At 48.5% G+C, this 20,711-nt stretch overlaps 1 protein-coding gene across 2 annotated transcripts in view; it reads right to left on the reverse strand.

The window, feature by feature from the left end:
* The window catches only part of KCNQ2 (potassium voltage-gated channel subfamily Q member 2), a 47,075-nt gene that overhangs the window by 16,264 nt on the left and 10,100 nt on the right, over positions 1-20,711 (reverse strand). The window contains exons 8-12 of one of the 2 annotated variants that reach the window (XM_021416602.1): positions 17,457-17,525; positions 15,540-15,569; positions 3,647-3,834; positions 2,824-2,932; positions 2,210-2,341 (exon numbers count right to left, since the gene is read on the reverse strand). In XM_021416602.1, the coding sequence (XP_021272277.1) occupies positions 2,210-2,341; positions 2,824-2,932; positions 3,647-3,834; positions 15,540-15,569; positions 17,457-17,525 (528 nt within the window). Of the gene's footprint in view, positions 1-2,209; positions 2,342-2,823; positions 2,933-3,646; positions 3,871-15,539; positions 15,570-17,456; positions 17,526-20,711 lie in introns of both variants that reach the window. The other variant, XM_021416600.1, reaches the window with a different exon arrangement.

Raw genomic sequence — 20,711 nt, forward strand, 5'->3', positions numbered from 1 at the left:
GAGAGAAATTGAAAATATATTCCACTAGAAACAGAAGTTTCTCTCCTACCGCCTGGTTGTTGTTGAAAGCCAGAACCTTACCCACCCTGGGGTAAGATTTGGAGATTTTGGCACCACTGCTGTTTAGGAGAACACCCCCCACCCCCACCCACCCCAGACTTAACAGATAACATGCTTTACCCTCTGGAATATATTTGCAGCACTATCCCATCGAGATGGCTGGACATGAAACAACATACATTCATTCTCCTTTCAGTTACACTGCCAGATGACGCACCCTCAGCTAGCTCAGAAATACACGAGCTGTTGGAGTCGGTGAGATACACTGTGGGACTGTGGAACTCAATGAATGGGGGACATCCGTGGTTGGCAAGGGATGAGACACGAGACAGTATGAACACAACGTTGAAAAGAGCACATTACAGACACGACACAGTGACAGAGACATTTGTGATTAAAGAGAAAAGTGCAGGTAAATCCCCCAGAGAAGTGCTTGAATGTGCTTTAATCCCCAGCCCTGGCTTCAGGAGGACACAGCCAGACCCATGGAGCTCAGCAGGCAGGAAAGCAGAGCGCTTTGGTTTCTGCAGGACAGGAGAACAAAAATAAAAGTTCTCCTCTGAGCCGCCCCAGGACATCCTCCCTGGGCTCCACCTATGGACACACTGCACTCCTAGCTCCAGCTCACATTCCAGCGTTGGCCATGGCCACCCAGGCACATACCCCAGCTATAGGGTGTCCCTTCCACTTGGACTGGGCAGGTCATAGATAGGGTATCTCTCGGTGTCCTAAGGGGCTCTGCTGCCACCACCATCACTGATCTAGTTGGTGGGGATGGGGAAACCAGTGAAGCTACTCATCAGCCCTAGATACCAAATCCAGGTACTTCACACGTGGTTTTAAAGCAGATTCTGGTCCTCCTGACTTCCCTGTAATGGGGTGAATGACAGTCTTAGGGACTTCAGCCTCACCGTCCCACTGGTGCAGTTAAGGGGACAATTCAGCTTCATCTTTAAAAGCTTCAATTCCTTACCTCAAACTCCCTAAAAAACAATCAACCAACCAATTTTGTCTTGGCAGCACACTGGGGAATGCCAATAGGACTGGTGGGAAGAGGTAGCAGTTGGTGGCACTATTCTGGAGGCTAAGCACTCAGGTTTCCCACCCGGAGCCAGTGGAAATGCCAACCAACGGCTCGCTCTCTGCTGCGGAGGCAGCCCAGAGATTTCATGCTCCAGCTTATTCACATTGGGAAACATCAATCCCTTCCTCCTCCTCTTCCCCCTCCAGATTCAGCTGCGCATCTCAGATACACCATCACTGAATTTGTACTGAGTGGGGGTGAGAGGCTCAGAGAGAGGAAGTTCTCTGGGATATTTTAGTTTTCATTGCAAGGGAGAATTTACCTTCTGACAGCAGAGCTGGAAATGGGAAATGCACAGCATGCAGCAACACTGAGAAAGTTAGCTCCACTGCTTGAGCATCAAAAATAGCAGAGTTAAAGGGTCTTTGAGAGATTAGGATGAGAGAGATTCCTCTTTTACATAAGACACATTTCCTATTCCGTTCCTGCATGCATTCCTAAAAGCATTTTTTTTTTGCAAATGTTCATGATCAAAATGGGCTGGAAATTAAAGGAAAGTGGCTTCCGTGGCTTTCAGCGGAAGCTGGGCTGCTGCAGTCAACAAGAGAAGCACTTTCACTATCCAAGTGTAAAAGTAAATGGTAAATTATTCTGACCACAGACAGCCCGAGGCCAAGCCGTGCCTCCTGCTCCAGGTGTCCTTGTGCTCAACAGAGTTGAGACCACTTCTGCTGAGCTGAAAGAGCTCAGTCATTGAGCTGGTCATTGGCATGCGACACAGGGGCCATGGAAGGGGCAAACGGATGAAACTCCTGAAGAAAAGACTGCAAGGAGGTGAACTTCAAATGTTTTGTGTGTGTGGGAAAAGAGAAATCTAGCTCAGAGCTGTCCTGGGGTGGGCAGGAAGGCAGATTTAGCAGCACAACCCCAGTGCTCGCTCTGCACGTGCTCCCTGTCCCACTCATCCCCATGGGTCCCAGACACAAGCAGCGATGCTTCCTCTGAACTTTCTCTCAAAGAGAAAAATATTAAGGTGTAGCTGCAAGGGAAAGTGTCTCTCATGGCAACATCCGTGTGATGAACAAAAAGCAGGGACAAAGTGAAGCAAGCAGAGGGGTCTCTTGCCTGGACTGGAGGTTTTTGATCCGGGAGAGCATGTCCAGGTGGCCAGCTGAGTACTGCTCGATGACATCCATCACGTCGTAGGGCCGAAGGCTCTCCTTAAACTTGCGTTTGGAGACGAGAAATCGCATAATGCTGCAAGAGAGGGAAGGAAAAATAAAGCCCCCGACTTGCCTGGTGGCAGCTAAAACCCACAGGGAGCTGGAAAGGAACCAGAGTAAATCCCAACCCCGTGCCCAACACAGCAATAGGAGAGAGCAAGGGGCTGGTGGGGGCTTGTGGCTGAAGCCCTGTGAGCACCAGGGGACACTGACGACCTCCGGACTATCAGCTGGGCGAGTCTCCGCTCCACACCGCTTTTATAAATGTCAGCATTAAATCTCAGAGCGAGTGAGAGCGATCGCTTGGATGCATCCCTGCAGGGGATTTTCCTGTTCCTGCATTTTTTCCTTCCCTCAGCAAAAAGTCCCTTTCTGGCAGAATTTGCTGTGAAGGAGGGCAGGCCACCCAGGGGAAAAGCAGCCTGCAGCACAGACATTGCAGCATTTGCTTGGGCTTTATATTTTGTTTTCTATCACTTGTTTTCCCCAACCGCTTTCCCCCTCTCCCTCTCTTACCACACTGCCCTGATGCTGACTTTCAGTCCTGGCGTTAAATCTTCCGTCACAAACTCACAGTTGCAGCTTTTGTTCTCATCAGGAATGTCTTCCCCAGGCAGGCTTGCTTCTGTGTTGGGAAAAGCAGGGATAGAAAGCAGTGTGTTAGCATTCTCCAGCCAGGCCAGGCAGGGAAAAGACCACTAAAATCAAGTCCGACTGTTGATCCATTTCCACCATGTCCCCAAGTGCCACATCTCCACGTTTCTTGAACACATCCAGGGTTGGTGACCCCACCACCACCCTGAGCAGCCTGTGCCAATGCATCACTGCTCTTTCAGAGAAGAAATTTCTTCTAACACCCGACCTGACCCTCCCCTGATGCAACTTAAGGCCATCACCTCTCGTCCTGTCGCTGTTACGGCAGAGCAGAGGCTGACCCCCAACCTCCTTTCAGGCACTGTAGGGAGCAATGAGGTCTCCCTGAGCCTCCTCTGCTTCAGGTTGAACCATCCCAGTTCTCTCAGCCCATTGATCCAGCCTGTCTGGATCCCTCTGTAGGCCCTTCCTACCCTCATGCAGAGCGACACTTCCTCCCAACTTGGTGTCATCTGCAAACCTACTGAGGGTGCACTCAATCCCCTCACTCAAATCATCAATAAAGATATCAAACAGAACTCGCCCCAATACTGACCCCCCTGGAGAACACCACTAGTGACAGGTCACCAGTTAGACTTAACTCCGTTCACCACCAAATAGGTCTGCTTAACAGGATTGCTTAATCTGGGGTGGTGAGGGAGAGGGTTGGGGTTTGGGGTTCCCACGCAGCACCCCAAGGCCACACCTTCGGAGTTCTGCCGCGACGCAGCTCCCTTGATGCGGAAAGCCTGCCGGGCTCTGCTGCGGTCTCCAAAGCTCCAGCTCTTGGGCACCTTGCTGGGGCTGTCCTCGATGCTCTGGTCAGCGCTGGGGGACCTCCGGATGCCCTGAGCCTGTGGAGAGCCTTTCCCTTTGGTGCCAGCACCGCGGGGACTGGAGAAGACACGATCTTTCAAACTGACCTTCTGACTGTTCAGAGAAACACGTTGAAACAAAGACAAAAAGGAGACAGCAGGAGGAGTCATTCTGGAAACCACGCAGTCCTTCCCCACCAGCCATTAGAAACCAAGAGCACTTCCAAGCAGCAGTGAGATGTAGCTTTGCTGTTGGCTTTTTAAAAAATATATATTTATTTCATTTCATTATTGCCTTAATTTTTTTATTTTTTATTTTTTTAAATAAAGCGTTGTAGAAATGTTTCCGCCGTAATGAGTGAGATGGGAATGATTTTTAAGAGAGAAAAAGTAATGAGGACTTAAACAGAAGCCCCTCGTGGGATGCCAGGGCTGGCGGGACAGAATGACGTTAACAATGAGGTCATGAGTCCTTAAATCACTGATCGGCTCCGATCATGAGTGAGGAAGCTTTTATTTCACAACTGCCTTTCAAAGCCCTACATCCAATAAGAGAATACCAAGAAAAAAGCCTTCACCTTCAGTGTTCAACTTCACTTGGAAACACCATCCCTGGTGCTCAGACCTGCCCCTCCTCCTTCATTAGACCTTGTCTTTCCCCCTCCTAAAATAGAAGGTGCCCCTTCTAAATCTTACAATGAGTTCATCTTTGTCCAGTCACATATTTAAGTACCAAAACATGCAACTCCTTTATATCCTAATAAAGATTCCATCTGCAAGCTAACTACCACCTAACTGCAGCTCTGCTCCAGGCACCATCGCCAGGAAAACGTACAACCTCAAAATATGGGACTTAATTGCTGTTTTTCTGTCAGAGCCCCATTTTTTTAACAATGCAAAAAGATCACTCCGGAAGAAGAGATGATCTCACCGAGCTTTCATTATTTTCCAAATTCTGAAACTGGGAATTAAAAACTTCCATCCAAATGAAGGGGACAACATTTTCACGCCGAAACTGCAAATCAAAAAGCGAGGATGAATCTTTATGAAAAGGCCACCGGCTTAGAGACAGCCTCGGGGGAGGCAAACTGCAAACGGTTTGCGATGATTTGATATTCTCTGAATAGCAATTGCTTATTCAAGTATACAAATAGAGGTCGGACAACCAGTGCAAGGCATTCGTGCATGGAGCTAATATTTCATAAAGAGGCAATGCAAAACTGAATAAAAACCAAGGATAGCTTTTCCAATACTCCGTACCATTGCAGCAGCCACTTATTGTGCTGCAAACGCTCGGCCTTGGTTTGCAGGCAGAACGCTGCTGGAATTTTGATTCCCACACTGGGTTTCCAGGGTGCCAACCAAAGGCCTCTTTTTCTCCTGTCTCTCAGCAACACCCCCTTGAAACTCAGAAGCAAACAGCCCTGCTTTGCCTTCACATCCAGCACGAGGTCCTTTAACCAGAACTTGGCTGCTGACGTTTGAAGCAAAGCAAACTCCAGCTCCCTCCCCAGCTGCAGCACGAGACACGTGGTTTTGTCAGAAAAGGAAGACATGACTTGAAGACACGCAGGGAGCAGATCTGTTGAATAAGAAGGTGCTATTTTTACAGAGTCACTTCACGTTGTGAGACACGGAACACAGACGTGGGCAGAAAGGTGCTTGGGCAGCAGTGCTCCATGCAGGATGGGGCTGCAATCTCAGGTCAAGAGATGCAAATGAAACATGTTCATGGTCAAGTTTCAAGTAGAAAGGTCAGAATTAACCCAATTAATGATGCATTTTTAATTCAGTGAAGCTGCATAGACAGGTACAGGGAATTAATGTCCAGCATGCGAGTGCACCCGAAAGCAAGGGGCCCACAGACACTCAGTGCAGCTGAAAGTCAGAGCAGAACTACGACCCCTGTGGGAGCAAGCATCCCAACACCTTTCTGTTTGTAAGCCTCAGTGCCTGGTGCTACTGATATCATCATACACAGCCAGCCAAATGCCAAAAGGCAACTCCATGTATCACGCATGGGAAGCCAGATTGAAATGTTATTCATCATTCAATCCTAACAAGGCCAATTGGATTTCTGTTTCTGTATTGCGGTTGATTTTACAGAGGAACATTCCTGGGATCTACTGTATCTCAGTAGTACCAATGCTTTGAACTGCGTGGTCCTTTTTAAAAGAAGTTTTACACAAACAAGTCAGCAAAGCACCAACATTCAGCACTCAAAGCACCTCACTGAGCTGAGCAGGGCCTGTGCTTTGGGGCTCTTCTTCTATTCCCACAATAATGGCACTGCAGATGTTTGCAAGAATCACGAATAGCAAAAAAAGAAAGCGTTGAACTCAGCAAGGAATCTGAGGGAAGGGCTCTGAGCCTGGTAGCATGAGGCGCGGTGCTTTTACGCTTAAGAATTCTCCTAGGAACCTGAAGAACAGTTCGGATCTGGGCGGGTTTTGCCTCCGAGCACTTGCTGCTCAGAAATAAAGCAGCACCCGATGTAACTCTTGTTTCAACCAGGACAACATGAAACAACACGGACGATTCACTGACGTTCTCCTTCTGCCATGCAGCTCTGTGACTGGGAACAACCCTTGCAATCTGCATGCAAGCACAGTCCCTGCAGAGCGGTGCGAAAGAGCCCAGGAGAAACACACCCACACAGAGAGCTGCGCGCTGCCAGCCGGCCCAAGATCATGTTCTTCAACCAGAAAGTCATGCACAGTGACACAGCGTCCCAGAGAAGTGCTATTCAGGTGGAACTCAAGCAGATGGCAAATAGTTTCAGTTCAGTGGCCAATGTGACATGAACATGGGGAAGCAGGAATCCAGCCCTACACAACGCGAACCAGAGCTTGCAGGGATGACAGCTAAGAGCAGTGTGAGCACATGGCACTGCTTGTTCCAGAGGGAAGAGAGAGAAAATTGTGGCTCTCTGACCAGAGACTGTGGAAAGCCATAACAGCAGCACAAGATGTGCTTTAATTCTGGGATCTTCACAGTATCCTTAGGTTGGTATTTATTAAAAGCATATTCAATGACCAAAAAAAAAAAAAACCAACTAAAAGGGTTCAGTTCTGTCTTCAGGGAAGGTCTAGAAGTCTTTCAGCTATTGGCTTGAATTAAACAAAAGATACAAATGGAATTGACTTCTTCTCTACTGCCAGACAGAAAAATGAGAGCCCACACTGGATGAGCATGTAAGGACCCACTCCAGAGCCAGGACCCACCGCAGCCCCAGCAGCCAACAGGAGGATGCTTACTGTTTTGGTGGGCTTTGCATTTAGGCTCAGATGTGTCCAACACCCTCAGCAGGAAAATGCATGAAAAGTGACCTTCAGATGAGCTGCTATCCATCCTCCACGGAATGCTGGGGGCAGGAGCTCCTGCCCAAAACCCTCTGCTAGGGGGTTTAGTCCCCAGTTTTCTATGGGATTAAATCAGTACTTTTTAAAATGTGGATTATAACAATAGCAGTAATCTTGGATCAATGTAAATGATCACCTGTAACTTCTTGCCATTGACTTTAAGCTATCCTTGAGCAATTGTTTCATTCTCTTGTTCCATTCTGTAGGCAGCAAACACTAGCCAAGCTGAGTTAGGCTGCCATGGGCTCAAATCTATCTCTGCACACAAGCTCAACCAGCAACCAAGCTCATTTTCCTCAAAAGCCATGGAAAAGGTGAACTCAGCCCCAAGAATGGAGTTTCTAGAAGCAGAGCCCATGGAAAACAAAAAAAATCAGCCCATGATCAATGTCACAGTGAGTAACAGAACCATTAAGGCTGGAAAAGACCTCTAAGATCTAAGTCCAGCCTTCCACCTATCACCAATATTGCCCACTAAACCACGTTGCTAAGTACTACATCTACCCTTTCCCTAGAGGCCACCAAGGACAGTGACTCTGCCACTTGCCTGGGCAGTCTGTCCCAGTGCCTGACCACTCTTTCTGAGAAGAAATTCTCCCTAATATCCAATTTAAGCATCCTCTGGCACAACTTGAGGCCATTCCCTTTTGTCCTATCAAAAATAAGACTTAATCCCTCTTCTCTTCATCATACAAAACCACAGTGTTAGACTCAGGTGGCAGGAGGTCACTGAAATGACGGCTGGGAAGGCTGGAACCACCACAAAGGGACATTGGCTCCAGCCACATGCCATTAACCTTGATCTTTGGTATTCTGCAGCATCTGCTATGCTGTCACCCCTCTCTTTCTAAAACAGGAAGGGTTTTTTCCCAAACTGATGCTGAGCACTGGCAAAAGTCAAACTGCACATGTCCTGTGCCTTCCAGCAATGTGCCAGCTCAGCTGCTTTGCATTTCAGGAGCAGAGCAAAACAGCTAGATTGCATCTTTGAACTTGGCTGATTACTTCTTAAATAAGACTTCAAGAAACGCTGCACCAGACCCGCAGTCCAGCCAATGGCTCTGCAGACTCCTTCCCTTCCCATCATTGCATTTATTGACTAGAGATCATTGGTTCAGCACATTACAATGCCCCAGCTCCCGAGGAGTTTTCTATTACTTTACCTACACTGAGTTTTCTGTGATTGCATCACTGTTTGCTGTTATTTTGTTATATGCATCCTAGAATAAGGCTCCTTAGCACTCAGCCTTAGATGCACTGAAGAACTGGCGCCTGCCACTAGCGGTGTGGAGCCCCAGGGCCGAGCAATCCAGACACTGGAATTATTTTTACATCCCTCCAGGGTTAACCTATAGTTTTACTAAAGCACAGAGTGCACAACGCTATACTCAGGATGGATGCAGGCAGTAAAGATGCCCTTGTGGCTACTCCAAAACTCAAGACTCCTTTGGGACTGGAAGGAGCACAGTCTGTAATTCCCCACTGCAGGGTGGATTGAGAAGATCTTGAGGTAATAATTCGTTTCATCCTCCCTTTCCCTCACAGAACTCAAGATGGGGGAGATGAAATGAGGACCACAGCAGAAAGGAATTCAGTAGAAAATGGAGAAAAAACACAGACTGGCTTTACCAATTAAAAATTCATGCCTAGAAAGACATGCAAGGAAGACATGAAGATCAGAGTGGCTGATTTTCCAGAAAACAGAATTGGACACAGACAGGTGAGAGGACAGCACTACAAATATCACTGCTTGTTTTAACCACTGCCAAAACCAACCTGAGCACTGAGCAATGGAAAGAGCCTTTCTCTGGGGGCAGTCCCCGCCTGCATTATGGTTCATCCTCCAAGGATAAAGCAACCTTACCTGGCAAATGTAAGCGGCATGGAAGGTAGGGTACATTTTCCAGATGGACTACTAAGCAAATCTTTGCCTTTTGGAAATGTATCAAAATGTTGTCTGTGCAACTGACGATCACCCAATATTTAAACCAGCCTTTTCAAGGATAAACTCCAAGGAGTGCTGAAGTACCAACAAAACACGTAGTGAGGCTAACTCAGAGATGCAGGCTGTTTACCCAGGAACTGCTATCACGAAACTAAACCATGCCCCCTGACTCTTAGTTACCCACTCAGAGATGGGATTTACCATGCTACTTCTGAGCTTCTGCTACGCGCAAGTCTGGGGTATGCACCTCACTTAGCCTCTAGTCTGACACGCAAGAAAAATAGCCAGCAAGGAAAAGAAAAAAAACAGCAAGGAAGGAAAAGATACAAGTTGGAACAATTAATGGAGAAAATCAGAGATACATGTATGTTGTTGTTGTTGTTGTTTTAAACTGCAGTTTATCGGCTTTCTGAAGGAGACAGAGACTGGTGATTTTGAGAATTAAAACGGACTCCAAAAAAAAAAAGCATGCAAAAATCCAGTTTCACAAACATGCTGCATCACTCAGTGCCACTCCTGGGCTTCTGCCTGCCTGGCCTGGGGGGGAAGAGCTGAGGGGGTTCCCCTGCCAGCATTCAAAGCATGCAAACTCTGGGCATTGGTAACTCAAGAAGGTGCACGTTTGCTGCCAAAAGCAGTGTCTGGGGCAGGGAGAGAGACTCCTCCAGTGCAGGCGTGAAAGTAGATCTATTTATACATAAGGAAAATAATATAGATATCTGCGTGCCCTCATGGCCATCAGACGGGTGAACTAAGGGATGCTCATTGGAAGCCTCCTAGCAATTGTCAACTGGATGGAAACGATGAAATCACCGCTTGTACCAAACGCTGTGCTCTAGCTGTCTGTTCCCTGCTGGATCTAGAAACAGAACCATTCACAAGGCCAACGTCAACACTAAGGAGAACCCATATCCCTACGTCTGGTGGGACAGGCTGAGATTAGTCCTCTAGCTGCGTAGTAGAGGTGCTAGATAGGCAAGCCGTGGCTTCCAAAGGCCACATGACTAGGCAAGGTCAATTTGCAGTGTTCAGAGAGCCAAAGGAATGGTGATCGAGTGGAGGTGGGAAGCTGGTATTTCTCATGCTACTAACTTATGTTGCTGCTCAGTGCAATGTAATTTGCAAGGATTCTCTGGACCCTGAGGAGGAATGAAGTGATAGGGAGGAAGGAGTCCCTTTTTTTTTTTTCTTTTTTTTCTTTTTTTTTTAAATTTTTTAGTTGTTTTGTTAAACTTCAGTTCCTGGCCTCCTTCATTGCTGAGCAGCCGCTGGCTTGCTAGCCCCGACCAAATTCCCCATCCTCATCTCTTTTTGCTCTGCACAGTAAGCAGACAAGGAAGCTTCTGATTTCTGAGCGGGCAATGGGGAGGCTCTTCCACCTTATTTTACTCATCTAGTACCTCTAATAAGCAGAGAAGTGATCAGAACGGGTGGTAGCAGGGTAGAGGGAGAATGAGCCGTGCAGCTTTTGATTAGTTCCGTGCGACGCATTTCCCGTGGTACCTAGAGTTTCCTGAGCAGCATCCGCATAGTGACTCTCTGCACGGTTTGCTTTTACTGGAAATGAGGGGAGAGTAAAAATTAGACCTAGAAGCAAATGCCAGACAGGAAACTTTTGATTACTGACTCTGGGTTTAAAGACAGGTGATCTGAGGGCCAGGTCCATGACAGGATTGTTATGATTGAGCATTAAATTAAAAAGGAAATCAAGGGCATTTCTGAAATTTGTCTTGCCGTGGTCAATAAATGTCATTATCGGACATGACACATTCTGCATTGATTGGTGGCATCAGTTCATCTGCAATTGAATGAATCCTGCAGGAAGATCTTATTCAACTGCATTGGAAACAAAAAGCACTCCCTTCTTCCTCTAAATAGATTAAAAAAAAAGACCATCTTTTGATTGTCTATAGTATGGAGAGCCAAAAATTTAACTTATTTTCCCCAGCAACATCTGAAAGGCTTGAATATATTTGTTTCTCTCTCTTTTTTGTCTCTTTAATATATATACATCACCAAGAGCACTAATTAATCTGTGAATTATGTGCACTTCTCATACAGGTAGTAGTATCAGGTTAAGCCTGGCATTAAAAATATTACACAGATTAAAACAGAGGGCGGTGCAGCCCCTTATGGGAAGGCATCTGAACATCAGCGCTCAGCACCAGGTTTTGTCCCACTCCTCAGATGTCCCCTATTACTTCTGGGGAGCTCCTGGCTCCGTGGACCCATCCCAGCACTGCCCATTGAACCTCCCCACCACTATGGGGACACTCGTGCCATGGAGCAGCCCTCTGCCTGCGGCAGGGTGACGAGGTGGCCCTGCACACAGCCAAAGCCAACGAGCCAGCTGAGCTCACAGGCAGGCTGAGGGAGGGAAGGGCACAAAGCCCCACGCTCACTTCAGCCTTGAGCTCAGCAGTGGGCACGCACAGAAGGGACGTGCAGGAATTCCTCCCGCATCCCGCACGAGCTCAGCCTTCTCCTTGCTGGGGGCTCACAATAGGACCCCACGTCCCCAGGGAGCCCCGGGAGCTCGCAATGGGTCACCATGTCCCCATAGAGCAGTGGCGTCACCGGGGGCTGAGCATCACGGTGCGGCTGTGGGGCGCTGAGCATGCAGAGCCTCGGGGTCCCTATGGAAAGATGCGGTCCCTTCCGTGCAAATAATCCGCTCCCTGAAAGGCAACTGATTATTTCCAGATTACTGTCGGTCCCAGCATGAGTCTCTGCCACCAGTTTAACAGGTTAAAGTTGGCAACCCTGGGTTGGCAAGAGCAGGTGTCCCCTGAGTCAACCAAAGGCATCCTCTAGTGCATCCTAAAGCCTGAATCATAGCCCTGAGCAGAGCTATGGATGTAGTGTGCATCTCAGACAGACACATACATACACTGATATAGAGAGATATACGCACAGATATACATACACATTACAGAGTGGCCCAGTCCAGCGTTCACTCAGTATGATGGCCAAGATCTTGCTGAGTTTATTGGGGCTGGGGACAAACCACAGCTGAGGACAACCTTTGAAAGAGGTTCCTCTCGTTGCCTATAGAACTTAACTCATGCTGGACAAAGTAATCTGACTTTCAGCTTCCCAGCTCCCTGGAATCCTTCTGTTTCTTTTTCTCTACTATTAACAGATGATTATGATCATCCCGTTCATTTATGTTTAGTTTCTTGCCCAGCCATATTTTGGAAGATATGAGAGGAACAAATCAGGTCATGGATGCTTTCAGATGTGCACCAAACCATCTGGGAAAGGGCATCCAGAGCACACCTCTCCCACAAGAGCCTCTACAGCCCCGGCTAATCACCCGTCTGCCTTTTGAACACTACAGTCAGAAGACAAAAATCAACAGTGAATTTTCAACCTGACTAGCAGAGGAGCAATCAAATTCCTCCTTGCATGGCACTGGAGGGCTTGGATTTGTGATCCAGACCCTGAGGGCTCAGAGGCGCCACTGGTGCAGAGCCCGAAGTGGCCCCCAGAGGAGGAGGCTCCATAAGCAGTTTTTTTTGTAAATGGGAGGAAAACAAAAAGGGCAAAGGGGCCCACAGCATGTAGCAAAAGGCCAGCGACTGTTCTGTTCCTGGCAGCCCGGCTCTGTGCCATGGGAGCTGAGCTCCTGTCCCCGCAGCAGGTCAGCACCCCGCTGCCCTGCGCTCAGACAGAGATGGACGCAGAAAAGCTCATGGTGGAGAACAAAACAGAGATGACAGAGAAAGGTCATAACCTGTCTTCCTGATGGCTGTCCCACTGTACTCCAAGACACAACCGAAGGCCACCAGAGTCATTCCAGGCAACCCTGACTCCCCGCCTCACTAACCTGCTCACATCTCCAAATCCTCCCAGCTCAGGCTGCCGCTCTCCTGGTGCCATATCAGCAGAAATCTGCACAGCCACAGCAGCACTGGGGGCAGAGGGCAGAACTGTGAGACCCCAGGGGCTGGCAAGGCAAGGCCAGCTCTGCACAGCATGTTCCCACAAGCTGGGACAGCATCTCCACTCTGACACCAAATGCTGGAAGATGCAACACAGCAGAAAAGCCGTTTCTGTGCTATTTGCTGTAAGAATGTCCTGGTACTATACTGGTTACAGATATAGGAAATCAGCCACTCCTACACAGAGCTGCAATAGGAAGAAGATCCAGCTGTGCCCAGATGGGAGACTGGACATTTTCTTACTTCAATGGAAATGGAAAGGGGAAAATGCTTCACTTGCCAAAGCAGTAACAAAGCAGCGCTGGGGTCTGCTAGGAGAAGTGACTCAACAAAGGAGTTTTGAAAGTCATGATCACCAGTGACTAAGCAGAGCTAGGGATACACCACTGGGTGGAATGGCAGAGGAGATGAGATTACTCCTGTAAGGGCAGGATGACACACCAAGAGTCAATGAGGCTGCTGGAAATCAAAGCGGGTGGGAGATTTGGGATGTCACTGTGAAAGACTCTGAGATTTTTATTTGAGAAATAGCTGATTTGGGGTCCTCTGAATATAAGGACTTCTGTGCAAATTGTCTTCCTGAGGTCTGAGACGTTCTCAGAAGGAAAAGTGGGAGCAGGTAGAAATTATATCCTAATGAAACAGAGAAGGAAAGAGCTTTGACTCTGCCCTGGCAACTGAACTGAGCAGTCTGCAAAGTCCTCCACTGTCACTTATACGGCAGCCACAGACCCTCAGCTTAAGCACACCTGGGTTCAAGGCTTAGCACCTTCCATGGAAGAGCAACAACACACAGCACTGTTGCAGGAAATGGCCACAGTAGCAGGAAAACAGCATTTGGAAATGACCCCGATGAAGGAGCCCTATGTAGTAAGAAATACTTTCAAAAAGGACAATGAAAGGCTATTTTTACTTCTTTCTGTGACATAAGGTAAAGAATGCATTGTATAAAATGACCAGGAAAAACCTGCAACCTCTGTGAAGAAATATTCTATCATTTAACTTATTGTGCTAACTGGTGAAAATGAGGGCTGCAAAAGGACACAGATGCCCACAGAAGGAAGACCAGTGCCTGGGACCACATGAAGGACAGTGGTTCTCAAAGTTCTCCAGCTACAGAGCTGCTGGGGTCGAACAGGGATTTCTTGTGACAATGCAAACCCTGATACCAAGGGCAGGTGCCCAAGATTTTAGCCTTGCTCTGCTCCCAGAGAGCACTTCCCTGCTTTAATCAAGTTGAATGGAAGCTGCTTTTGTTCTCACTGCACCAGCTGGGACCCCGAGTAGGAAAAAAAGAGAAATTCTGGCTCGCTGAAACATGATCTTGGTGATTTGATTTATTTGGCAGGGAGTGGATGGAGTGCTATGGAGGTTCTGCTTGCAAAGAAAAAGCTCAAATGAAAGACAAAAAAAAAAAAAAAGAGGAGTGGGGGATAAAGGAAGGAAGGATGAAATTTCTTTCCTTTAGTTGGCACTGTATCTGCCCAGACATCTTTGGTTGGATTTTGTGCTAAGAGAAAATTAGTTTCTGGCCTCTGATAAGCTAAAAGGCACAGCAGAAAGTTCCATCTCCAAAATGCCAGGCTCTAATCATACTTCTAAAATGCATTTTCCAGTATTTGCAATATTTAAGCTAAGTTTTGAGATATGGGATGGAAGACCTGAAAGCCAAGCAGATGATCTCCACAGATCATCAGTTTTGCATCCTGCTCCTTAAGAAAAAAAATAAATAAATACGGAGATTGAGTCCCAAAATTATTTCTGTAAAGAACTAGGAAAAAAAAAAAAGAGGAAAACTTCCCAGAATTCAATAGTTCTAGAAGGACAAAAAGTCTCCCAAAAGCATCCCAAACACCAGCCCTGTTGCTTTCCCTGGGACATACAAAGTGATCGAAGCTCTCCCTCGGGTCAGATTTTTGGCTGGCCTTGGAAGGTGCTCACCACGTCCAGAGGGCACCCAGCGGAGCACGCTCTGCACGTGTAGGGAAGCAGGGCAGGGGCTGGGCATCACTCAGAGGGTGAGGCAAGGCTGGGCTGTCTCTGCCATGCAGCTCAGTGCCGTGCCAGAGAGCCCTTCCATGCCTGGGAGATGCCACCTTGGTGACACGGCGACAGCTTTGTGCTCAAAGTCACCTCCGTGTTGGATGGAGGTGACATGGACAAAGCACCACCACCCACTGGCACATCTCAAGCCCCACTTACACCATTCCGGCTACAACTCCAGCAACAAAAGGAAAAAAAAAGCAGCATCAACCAAAGCCCTGCTGTCACCCCAAATAAAGGTCTGCAGCCCTACCCACCGCTGTCCCTCTGCCCTACAGCCTCACTGTCCTCATAGCCACCCAGCCAGACTGCAAAGGGATGATTTAAGGTCCAGCATTACACGTAGATACATTGGACTGCCACAGCACAGAAAAAGCACGTTAATACCTAAAATGCTTCCCTCGATGGTGCCACGACATGGTACACACACACACACACACACAGATCTACAGGTAATGCATGGGGATGGCGTGTTGGCAGTGATACAGACCTTGGCGATGGTTCAGGCTGCTGCTCTTTCCTTTAAACAGAAGCAATAGTACATTAGCATGGTGTCAGGTGGCAACAGATGTTGCTGCTTCACTGTTAAAACATAACGAAAAGACAATACCAAACAGTACAACTAAGTGGAAGTTGCGGACAGAAGAGAGGGAAAGGAGTACTTAATTCCTGGAGTTTCTGTCCTGGACAGGAGATCACTGGAGACTCACACAACCTCAGAGAAGACACATACAACGCACAGGGCTGAAGAGCTGCTCCCAACCCATCCTTGTGCCTATGCATGACTCAGACACCCCACGGCCGTGTGATTTGGACGAGCACAGGAGGACTTCGGTGCGCTCAGAGGGTAGCTCCTTTCCTTTGGAAACGCACGTCCCCAAGTGATTTCTGCACACAGGGAAGGATTGGAGCGTCTCCTGTGAGCCTGGGCTACCTGCTTTTCCCTCCTGGCCAGTGGGAAAAAATTGGGAAGGGGCACAGACCCCTGGCCCCAGGTCCTGGCACCTCAGCCATCCTTTCTGGTGTTGGCAAAGGCTCCGTGGAGGGAGTGGGGACCACAGTTCTTGCATGCAGTTTCCCACTGAGATCCCAAACCACTTGGCTGCACTGAAAAAACCATGGACCTTGAGGACAAAGTGAGGTGAACACCTGCAAAAGGATAGGCACAACATCACAAGCCTACCTACAGCCACACTAAAGAAGTCTCCCTTTTACTGACCAACAGCTTGGTGGCATTTCCTTGCACCAACAAGGAAAACTTGTTCTGCCTTCAGCTATTTACACCTTCTTCACACCAGGCTGCAAGAAACAGCCTTGCCCATGCAACTACAGAAGAGAGTGAGCAGGTTGCAAATGTCAGCAATGTGAAGGTCTGCATTCCTTGGCACCAAGCATGGGCTGGCTGGAGGGGAAGGGGGCAAACTGGATTGGAGAGACTAAAAAAGGCCTTCAGGCCCCTGCCCTGTGCTCAGCCCAGCCCCAGACTCAGACTTTCACACTCAGTCTGCAGTCTGACCCATCCATGGGATCCCAGATCCCTGTGCTCTGCAGGGTCACAGCCCGGGCAGGCGCTGTCCCACTCACCACTCACCAGCTCAGCATCTCATCTCTATCCCCAGGGCTCTTCACTGCCCCTGTCACCAAATGGGGTGACCTACCTTGCTTTAAGTAGATGAAATGACCCCTCCTGAGTACACACTGAAGCCGCAGGATGCCTGGCCTTCTGGGGTGATTGTTGCTATCTCACCAGAGCAAATTTAGCAAATGTGAGGTGGTGCTTTTGGCTGACTGATAGCCTCACCCAGAGGAGAAGCAGAGCTGTGCGGAGCAGGATGGTTTCCATACAGCAATACTGCACGTCTGTGCCACCACTGCCATGTCCTGTGCTCCAGCTCAGCAGAATCTGTGATTTTTGTAACCTGCTTATGGAGCTATGGGAATCTGGGACGTGGTGCTTCAGTCAGGGGCAAGAGACCAAGGGAGCATCCCCTTGCTTTTTCTCACCACTAAATCCTGCCTGCTCTCATGGAAAGATGGAGGGTAGGGAATGAATTAGCACATCGTGGGCCTGAGCATCCTCTGAGGGCGGTGAGGAACAGGAAGGTCAGAGGCAAACCAGGAACACCACCTTGAGCTGACCCTCTGAAAGTACCACTTTGCATTTCCAGCCAAGCGCTGTAACATTACTCCAGAGAAAAATTAGGCTGAAGAAATGCATGGGCAGCATGGAAGAGGGGCGGGAAGGAGATCGCTGAGCAACCCGTGGGGATCGGCTGCCAACACCTCTCACATCTTCAAGGTTGCCGACAAGCAAAAGGCAGGAATGGGGGAGGGGGAGGGAGAAACAAGAAAAAAAAAATGCAGTGAAGAAGTGTGAGCATTCCGAGCTCTCCTAACTGCTGCTAACCTGAATGTTAGTCCCGACTTGCTCTTCAGGTTCCTCAGGAGCTCCAGCTGGTTCAGAGGTGGGATGAGTCTACAGGGAGAGAAGAAAGAGTGTTAACATTCAGGCAGAGCTGATCCCAGAGCCTCCCCTTCTGGAAGCTTCGCCTGCTGCCCTCTCCTTTCACTACAACTCAGTGCCACTGACTGCAATGAGGACAGCTGGGGCAGGAGAGGGGATCACCCGCTGCTCCCAAAATGACCTATAGCAGGGTGCTGGGAAGAGATTGGGACAGCAAGAGAGAGAGAAATTGTCTCCTTCACCACACTCCTGACCATCAGAGTCTGGCAGCATTTCTGGGCAGCACGGGGGTGTCGTGGCAGGAGGTTTGCTGGGTGTCAGGTGGAGAGATGCTCCTCTGCTGGAGGCACATGGGGAAACTCAGCCCCGCTGCTCTCAGGATGCATGAGGTGTATGCAGGGAGCAGCCTGCAGGGTGCCAGGAAAGGCAGAGCACGGCTGGGTGGAGATCTACTGATTCCCTACTGCCTGCAGAAGGTTTTGCCCCCAAAAGAGGCATAGTCCTGTATGATGGCCTTCTGGATCAGGAAGGAACCAGGGCTTTCCTTTCTCTCTCAGGCTCATCCCATGGCTTGCTGCAAGCTCCCTTCTGGGCCAGCAGCACATATTGCTGAAAGGCTACATGCCATGGCTCTGCTATAGGGTGCAAAGCAAGCACAGCAGCTGTCTCCAGTAGTGCCTGCAACAAGGATGGGGCCACAGCCCAAAGAGGCACAGCTCCCAGGAGGGGGCTGTTTGTTCATGCTGGGAAAGGAGCCACATGGGCTTTGATGGAAGCAGAATCTGCTCAAACTGCCCCAAACTGCAGCTGAGTACTGGAAGGAAAGGGGAAGCAATAGGTCTGCTGACAGCTTTTAAGCCATTAAGAGACCAATAGGTTCACAGTTTTCCTCTAACTGAAAGAAAAAAAAGCAACAACTGGAAAAGCCTTTCCTCTGCATGCACAAATCCCATACTCAAAACGTGGCTGTTCAGCAGAACAGATTCAGCATTTACAAAACTGAGGCAATCAAAAAATGTTCCAATTTTAAGGATGGAGGAAAGAATAAAAATAGGGCTGAAAAATTTGGCTCTGCTCCGCAGTGCAGCTCTGCTCACTTCCACCCAGAGGAGAGCATGTCCTGAGTAGACGAATTAATGATCCTCCTCAGGATCAGGAGGAGGCTGACTTTGGAGCACTGGAGCAGTGTGCAAGTGCTGGGCTGTCACCTCCGTGCAAACCCACCACAGCATTTGCAGATTGATGCCAAGACGGGAGAAGGAGGTGCATAAAATCAAGCACAAAGTGTACTGCTAACTGCAAAGTGTATTCAGCACTTAATGCTGAGTGTACAACTATTCTTCTTTAGAATCGTGGAATATCCCAAGTTGGAAGGGACCCATAAGGATCATCAAGTCCAACTCCTCCTTCTCTTTTATGGACGTCTCTTCTTCAAAGAGCTCCATACCCACCAGAACACAGGGCAACAACCCCAACTTCTCCAGCCAGGATCACAAATGCAGGTCTCTGATGCAAGTCACAGAGCTAAGACCTCATGAACTCATTGAATGGAAGGATTTGGGGTCCCTGTTCACTAAAGAGAAGGATTCAGGGTCCCAGAAGGACCCTTCCCTTGCATTAGCCCACAACCCAAGGTCTGCACTGTGCTGAAGGTGACAACCTCGAGGATCACCAGAGATGGTCCATGCAGAGGTGATGACATAAGCAACCACAGAGATTCACTGCTCCTGCAGCAGTTGTGGGCACGGTGCACATGTGGTGGAGAAAAGAATGCTGCACTGAAAAGACAGTTAATAAAAATGGGCATCAACTCGGTCCCATATAGACCCCAAATGTGATCCAAACTGAGTGCTCAGCCTACCCTACCCTTACATGAGCAGCCTGGGAAACTGCTCTGCATTGCATCACTTCACCAGAAGCCCAAAGGGAAGCCTGCTTTGTCAGGGCTCTGTGTGCTTTTCTCTCTCTCCTCCCAGTCCCGTGCCACTTGGTTAACAAAGGGAAGCGCGTTTTGGTGAAGGGGAGCTGGGTGAGGTCTGCACACCCCAGGAGCACACACAGCCCATGCCACCATTGGAACACCCAGCTGCAACCCGTCACCTCCCAGGGCCACACACACAAACACCAGACTGACTCCACTCCCCAAGCCAAAGGGAAGGTACAATTGCTTTTCCTGGTAGCACAGACAACGTTCAAGCATTTGGGGACAATGGGGACATCATGCCTCCGACCAGGACATCACTGAGAGCCCACAACACGAGGAGAGACGGCAGCAGCACACCACAGAGCACAGGAGCACGCACACCCACACACAACACACACACAGACGGTGATGATTTGTTTGAACAGCCCCAGTATGAGCGATGGGGGAGGGGGTGATGAGGAGGAGATGGATACTGTGATGGGGACTAAAATGAGTCTCCATGCTGCGCTGGAGTTCTACAAGGAGCTGATTATCACGCTCACCATGACACTGACTCCAGTCTAAGTCATTCCTCATAGTGGGGAATATTTATGAGACTTATGAAAAATGTTATGGTAAGAGCTGGAGTGGAAGCATCATGTTCTTATTTCATTTCCAGCAGTAGAAAAACGCCCAGTTCTCAAAGTAGGCTGCTGCCCTGCACAGCACTAACGTGCACTCATAATCTTGCACTTTCAATCACGGATGCAATTTGCTGTAAATTAACCACACAAAGTGGTAAGTGTGATTTAGTAAGGCAGCAAAAACTCATATTTGTGAAAACTGGAACCAGGTTTGGAAATCAGGCACTAAATCACATCTGCGTTAATGCATCTAGTGAGGATTTAAACTGCTCTATGAACAGAGCTTGGCTCACAGTCTCCAAACGTAAGCCATTAATTCCACATCTTCAAATATTGACTTTACTGCACCTTCAGGTACCCACCTCACATAAAATACGCCTATCATCTGAAAACCTGCTCTCTTCTGCAGAACCTGAGATAATATTGTTTGCAATAAATCTCACCCCAGCCACATATACGTCTGTTTCATTGGATTGAAAGGTCAGCTCTCAGAAGGAACAACCAAGACTAATAACTGCTTGGCTCCAGCTCAGTTACAGAAGGAAAAAACAAAACGTAATTACCCTGCTGAGATGGGACGCTCCTTTTCCAAGCATCCCACTGAATTACTGGGGGAAATCCTTAGCGAACTTTTCGGCTTAGCACACTGGG

The sequence above is a fragment of the Numida meleagris genome, chromosome 19 (genome assembly GCF_002078875.1).
Source record: "Numida meleagris isolate 19003 breed g44 Domestic line chromosome 19, NumMel1.0, whole genome shotgun sequence".
NCBI lineage: Eukaryota > Metazoa > Chordata > Aves > Galliformes > Numididae > Numida > Numida meleagris.